Here is a 6,909-nt window from a genome sequence, read left to right as displayed (position 1 = left end):
CCGCCGCAAACCTTCCTATTGCCACCTCTTCCCCGCACCCAATGCTCCTTCCGAGAAAGTAAGGCTGCAGCGGATTGGGGAGACGGAAATACTGAGTCGCGGTCGCTCTGGAGTTGGGAGTGCGGGAGGAGGAGGGTCCACAGGCCAGGCTGCCGGGCGTAGTGCTACCTCGGAGCCAGGCTGCGGGGTATGTCTGAAGAGTGGTCAAAATATTGATTCCTCCAAGAAGCAAGCTGTTCCACACTGGCGGGCCTGGTAACTCTTCTAGAAAAAAAATAAAGGAGAAGAGAAAGAAAAAAATAAAGGAGATGGGAGGTAGGGAGAGAAGAGGAGGAGGAGGCAGGCAGAGAGAGAGAGAGAGAGAGAGAGAGAGAGAAACATGCAGGTAAGGTAAATTCCCTCAGGACACATAGCGTGCCTTTTCAGGTCTAGTCTCCCAACCCTGGAAGAGCCTTCTCAGAAATCCTCAGCGACAGGATATAATTTTTATGCTCTGATCTACCGCCACTTTAAGAAGGTTCTTTTCTCACATTTATTGCTGCTGACTTCCTAGCTGTAAAATATTTCACATGCATCTTGTAATTTCCAACGCAACATTTTCCTTCCTATCCTAAGGAGAGTCAGGCCCACTGAAGGACAGTCAGACAGAAAGAGACCTACAATTCAGGCCTGGGTCTTTAGGCGCAGTGCGTAGTTCTGGTCATACTGTTGGTATCTACATGCAGGAGTGCAAGAAGAAGGAAGGGACACAGGGCACAGCTGCAGCAACTCCTTTCTCTCTGTCCCAAAGAAGGCTTCCCAAAGGAGAAATCCTCGTAAACAGATTCCATTTTGCATCATTTAGAGCCTGTTTTGCCACTGTTTTATGTAAAAGCAAAGCAGAGGAAGCTCCTTCCTGAAAAAAGGAAGGAGGGAAGGGAAATATTAAGAATATTATCTCACACAAAATGAAATCAACACGGTGTCACAATGCTTTCCATTCCTTCCTTTCCCCAACCCTGAGGTTCCCTCTTCACAGTATCTACAATGTTTTCATCTCTCAAAAAGAGCTGATACATTTATAATCATACTCCAAAGAGTCCAAGGTTTTATCATTTGCCATGTTCCAAACATTTTTGATTTTTAAAAAATGTAATAGGTGTGAGGGAGGATTTTTCTTTTCGTTTTCTCATCTCTGGAAACTCCCTTTGAAGGGTAATTTGTCTAATTGCTCTGGCACTACACAGAGGCTGATGATGGGTGGGGGCGCTTCTCCAAGATAATTGCTTTGAGCTTAGAATTCAGAGGGGTTATTGAGGGATTTCTGTTGCCTTCTAACTCACACACAGGGTGAGAGGGATGTATTTTTATTTCAGCATAACCTTCTACCTGAAACAATTTGGGGTTAATTTTATCTAAAGGTTTTTTTTTTGTGTGTGTGGCTATGCAAAAACACACACACATACACACAAAGTATAGCATTGAACACATACACATATACAGTCTGCATGCATGCAGCCCCGACTTTTTTTTTTTTTTTTTGTCTTGTTGGATCTCTGCAGAGCTTGTCCTTCTTTAGTTGCCTTCAATAAAACTTCACTAGCCAGTTATCAGAGGGGCAGAATTAAGTATTTTTCAGAAACAATCCGCTTTTCATGGTCGAAATAATTTTATTTATCCAGAATATACAGTTTAATTCCTCTATCTACACTTATTTACATGGCTAAAATGACATTGAAAAAAGTCTTTTGAAAAGTTGAGGTCATAGATTTCAAGGCACCATTGAAAGTGTCCACAGTTGCGCAAAAAAAGTCCTCTGTAAAAAAAGGGGGGTCCTTTGAAACGCAATAACTTACATGCAAAAAAAAAAAAAAGCTTTACACATGAATCTTTTTGTTTCAGTTTTCCGAACTTCCCCATATGAATTCCTTTCTTTATGATTTTCTAGAACAGCAAAACACAGTAGTCCCAAAAAAGAGAGTAAGAGAGAGCAGCCCATCTAATAGAGTGTCCCGGAGGCCAGCGCCAGCGGGTGCTGTAAGGAGCCAGGTGGCGGCAGGTGGGAACTGATTGAGCTGGCTGCACTTGTGTACCAGGATGCAGAGTTCTCCAGGTAGCTGGACGCTGGGGACTGGTTGGAGGTCGGAGGGTGGGCATGAGGGTGGTGGCTGAGCGAGCGGGACGAGCCCTGGGGCTCCCACACCGCTGGAGACTGCGGCGAGTTACACGCCATTGGGTCGCTGGAGCTGGGACTGTGCTCCGGGGGCATCTCCCCGTTTTTCATGATCTTCTTGATCTTGGATCTTTTGTTCTGAAACCAGATTTTCACCTGAGTTGGGGAACAAAGGCACACGTTACCGGGACACTCAGAGGTCGCCCGCGCCTTCCCCGGGGCGACAACTGGAGGCATCTTCGGGCCCCTGGGCGGCCCAGCCCTGCCTGGCGTCTCCCCGCCGCTTGCGGCCTAGGACCAAGAAGCTATGCCTGAGGCAAACCGTGGAGCTCTGGCCACAGAGGGCGCCTTGGCCGGCTCGGTGCGCCCCGGCCCAGTGAGACCACGACCCCAAGGCTTGTCTTTTGTTTGGGCTGGGGGTGGATGGCGCGAGCGCAGCGGGTGTGCGCCCGAGTGTCCGCGGCGGCGGCGTGACTCGTGTAAGCCTGCGCAAGACGCGAGGAACGCGGCGAAGGTCTCCAAAACAATCGCGGGAGCCCGGCGGGGAAGGGGCGTGGGGCGGGGTACGCGCAAGGAGCGAGCTCCCAACCTCCCGTCCTACTCCCTTCACTCCCTCTGCACCTCAGAGAGGCCAGAATCTGACTGCAGCTCTTGGTAGCGACTCGAACGTTCTTTATGCTTCCGTAGGCCCCAGCTGGGTTGGAGGAGTAAAGGGAATGGGACAATCCAGGAAGACTTCCCCCCGTACAATAGCGCCCCCCACCTCGCGACCCTCAGGCGGCTGTGGCCTGAAGCTCCCATAGGCTCAGGGCACGACCCTTCAGTTTCTCCGCTCCAGGCGACGTTCTCAGCCTTTTCTTAGCCTGAGACCACCGCGAGGACACCAAGCCTTGCTCACCCCGAGAAGGCACTACATTGTTAAGAAAACCAGATAGCGTCTCAAGGTTGCAAAGCCTCTCTAGAAATAACCCTCCGCTTGCTTTCAACCCCGGAAATTGACCCCCGAGCTCCGGAGGCCCGATGCGGGGTGGAGGCGGCGGCCGCGGTTAGTGGGAGGTATCTCCAGACCGCTGATGAATCCCATCCCCACCGTCTCAAGGCCTGGCTCGCGAAGGGAAGAGCATAGGAGCTGGTGTTTTTGTGTCTGTTAGTTTCTCACGGGTACTGTTGAAACAGCTCCAGTCCCATCGAGACTGAACCGCGCGACCCAAACAGACCTGCAGCTCAGGCAGGTCCAGTGCATGGCAGCGGCGTATTTACCTGTGTTTGTGTCAATCCCAGCGAGGCGGCCAGCTCGGCGCGTTCCGGCAAGGCGAGGTACTGAGTCTTCTGAAACCTTCTCTGTAACGCGGCCAGCTGAAAGCTGGAATAAATAGTCCTGGGTTTACGAACTTTCTTTGGTTTGCCATTCACCATTCTCACCTCGGGCTCGGCCACTTCTTTCTCTAAATAATCAAAACAGACTCAGTTAAAGCTTGTCACCAGACAATGCCCTTTTTGCGGAAGGGCCTCAAATAGAGTCTTAGAGTTTCTTACCGCGCAGTCTTCACTCTTTGACCGTATCACCATCACCTCTGCTTTTTCAAGACCGCGATAAATATGCTCCTCCCCCAAATATGGAAAAGCGCGGTAGCCTCTGATTAATTCCTACTCTGTTCATTCGGATAGTTTGTGTACAGCGTTTCCTACAACACAGCTTTCTCCTTGGCATCTGGGATTCAGCTCTTGCGGTGGTTCCTCCTTCTCCCGGACTTGTTTTTACGCCCACCCTATGCTCCCCCGCGTTTCCGAGACAAAAACACCAGCCCCTCCCGGGGCTTCAAGGAGGCAGCCCTGGGCCGTGACCCCGCTTCTGTCGGCGTCTGTTCGGGCGCCCGCAGAAGCCAGACGCTTGGGCAGGGAAGACGCTAACTGAGGTCTCCAAAGTTCAAAGACCCACAAGCAAACTATGCTCCTTCACTTCAGCAGCAAGCGGTCGGGGCCGCAGCAGACAGAGGGCCGATTATGCAGCCCCCATAATCTCATTGCAGATCTGCGAGGGCACAGATGTGTCTGGTTTCTTTTACAAATAGACTTAATATGTTCTTGGTAAAAACACACACACACACACACACATACACACACAAAACTTCCACTTATGCACGAAATACAGAAAGAGTGAAAGAAACGAAGACGCCTCAACCCGGGGCTCTCTTTTAAAGTTCAGCAAGAGTCACACATTGAGAAGGAACCGGTGGGGTGTTTTCGTAGGAAAGGGGCGGCAGGTCAGGAGGAGATTCTCACTGTCATGAGTATGGGTTTGGGCGGGAGAGGGAGGGATTGCCAAACTCGAGTTGTACAAACGTGCCCTGGGGCTACAACTCCCCTTCCTCAAAAGTACCACCCCTCTGGAACTGGCGGAGAACCTCTCCAGGGTGTGTGTGTGTGCGCGTGTGTGTCAAGTTCCAGGGAGAAGTGTGGAGAATGAGGGCTGTGGTCTCAATTCTGCCAGAGTAGGGGATGCTAATATTAGCAGGATTATTAATGTGCTGGTGGGAAGAGATCAAACCTTACCAGTAAAACGTCTCCGCCGAGCCTCATGCCTCTCTCTTACCGCCCAAGCTCACTAACCCTCTTAAACTTTCTAAGTTTCAAAGTGGACGAAAAAGGAGGAGGGAAAGACACATTTTGGGCGTCTATGGAGAGAGAGAAAAAAAACTGTCCTACAACGTGACCCCTCAGCAACCCTCCTCCACCTTTAAATGGCTTTTTGTTTTTGGAAATGCCTGGATAAACCGCAAAGCTCTCGGCGCGCTCTTCTCTGGCTGGCTACAACTCCTTAACCCCCCACCCCCACCCAGCGTGCTCAGGGCACCCTCACCGTGCTAGCTTGTGGCGGCTCTCAAACTAATCCTGACTGAGTCTTTGAGGCAGGCTTCTACTCCCACTCGCACCAACCCAGCACGCTTACCAAAATTCCCAACTAACCTCCTCTTTATTACGCAAACGCCAGGGGCTGCTTGATTCTTTCTTCTCTCCACCCCTATCCCCTTTCCAGCCTAGCCGGCTTCCTGGCCGGGCAAGCTGGGAATTTCAGCGACTGAAGGGCCTTGGAAGGTGCCGCAGGGGAGAGACGCTAGTTCGAACCTCCGCAGGGCTCTCCTGCTAAGAATCCCTCAAATGCTGGCCGGAGAAACTCTCTTTGTCGGAGGGTCTGAGTCCTACTCCCTTCTGCCGGGTGCGCCCCCACTGCAGTGAACCTCTGTGACCCCCAATCTACCACCCCATCTCGCGCCCTCAGCGTCCTAGTCCCCCTGTATCTGCCCAGCCTGCCCCCGGTCCATGTACCTGGCTGGTTGGTGGCGCTTGGGACGCGGTTATAGGCGCCGCCGTACTGGTGGTAGGAGCTGGCGTAGCTATAGTCGGCATAAGCTTTGGCTGGGTAGCTCCCGGCGGAGCCGTTCACGCCGTGATACTGATACTGGTAGGGGTTGAGCGCTTTGCCATAGGAAGCCGAGGTAGGAGAGCAGTAGCCGTGCGGGGCTCCCCCCGTAGGACTGTAGTAGTCAGAATCGGTAGCTGACGACTCGGGCAAAGTTGGCGATTCCTGAGAAGGGTGGTGCATAGCTGCGGACGTCTGGAACGGAGCTTGGAAGTCGCCGGATCGGATGCTGGGGACCCTTCTGTCAAACACTCCTGTCATCGCTCACGGGCGGCGGCAGCGGCTGTCTTTGCTGTTGTGGCGGCGGCGGCTGCCCGAGTTGGCTGTGGGGCTGCTCTGGTCTAAGCAGACATGGCTGTGGGAGCGAGGGAGGAGGAGGAAGAGGAGGAGGAGAAAAGGAGGAGGCGGTGGCCGCGGCGAGGAGGAGGCTGGGAGTCTTGGAGTCTCTGTCTCCGGCCGGCTGACTGCTGGCTGAGGAGCAGCACTGCCTTGGTTAAATCCTTAATTGCGCGCTTACGCACAGCGGGGTGGATCTGGTTCTATTGGCCAGGGCCTCGGGAGCAGCAGTAACACCCTAACTCGTCCAACTAGTTTTAGCACAACAAAGCATTGCTTAAAAAGGGAGCGGGGGTACGGAGGGGGTGTGTGTGTTTGTGTGTGTGTGCGCCCGCGCCCTTGTGTTTTTGCTTGTTGTGAAGTGGAGGGGTCTCAGTCAATCTGTTTTTAGTAAATTCCAAAGACATCGCAGAAGCCCCAACACAAGGCTCTGTGATGTCTGGGGACAATGTGTTCCAATCAGAAGCCTCAAAAGTGCACATGTTTTGGGAATGAGGTGGGCGACCATCTTTCCTTGCTCCCCACTACCCCGCCCCCGTGGGCTGCACCAAAGGCGAGTGTAGAATTAAATACTGATACTGAAATAGGGAGTCAAGGTGCAGGGAGTGTGGGGTGCGGGGGAATGTAGAATGGAGGCAAGAAGGAAGGGAAACAGCATTTTTTTTTTTTTAGAGGAGTGTTCGCAAGCAAGTTGTAACTTACATGTTTTGAAAATTTACTCTTTGGGGAAAGAGGCAACTTCCTTTGCAGGAGATGAGTGTGTCCCGGACGCGGGCTGGATAGGAATGCCCAAGAATGCACAATGTCCATTAAGTCGGTGAATGGCAGATAGAGTTCCTGCAGCCCAAAGTCCTTAACATGATTTTTAAAAATTACTGTCTTAAAGAAATATAGCTTAAGGAAGCCCAAATCCTCGTTGCTGGTTTGCAAGAAGAGCCAAACAGCTCCACTTCTGTTTAATATTTTCATCTATTTTCAAGCCATTGGAATAAAGAGTCTT

The 6,909-nt window shown here is 51.8% G+C and overlaps 1 protein-coding gene across 1 annotated transcript; it reads right to left on the bottom strand.

The window, feature by feature from the left end:
* Positions 1-1,629: 1,629 nt before the first annotated feature.
* Positions 1,630-6,295, bottom strand: DLX5 (distal-less homeobox 5). The gene is made up of 3 exons (XM_011943331.1): positions 5,480-6,295; positions 3,413-3,597; positions 1,630-2,308 (listed from the first exon to the last, which is right to left on the bottom strand). The coding sequence occupies exons 1-3, from the start codon at positions 5,832-5,834 to the stop codon at positions 1,979-1,981; spliced, it is 870 nt and encodes a 289-aa protein (XP_011798721.1). The 5' UTR covers positions 5,835-6,295; the 3' UTR covers positions 1,630-1,978.
* Positions 6,296-6,909: the final 614 nt, after the last annotated feature.

This window comes from Colobus angolensis, unplaced genomic scaffold (genome assembly GCF_000951035.1).
Source record: "Colobus angolensis palliatus isolate OR3802 unplaced genomic scaffold, Cang.pa_1.0 Scaffold104, whole genome shotgun sequence".
Taxonomy (NCBI): domain Eukaryota; kingdom Metazoa; phylum Chordata; class Mammalia; order Primates; family Cercopithecidae; genus Colobus; species Colobus angolensis.
This window is presented reverse-complemented; position numbering and strand designations above follow the sequence as displayed.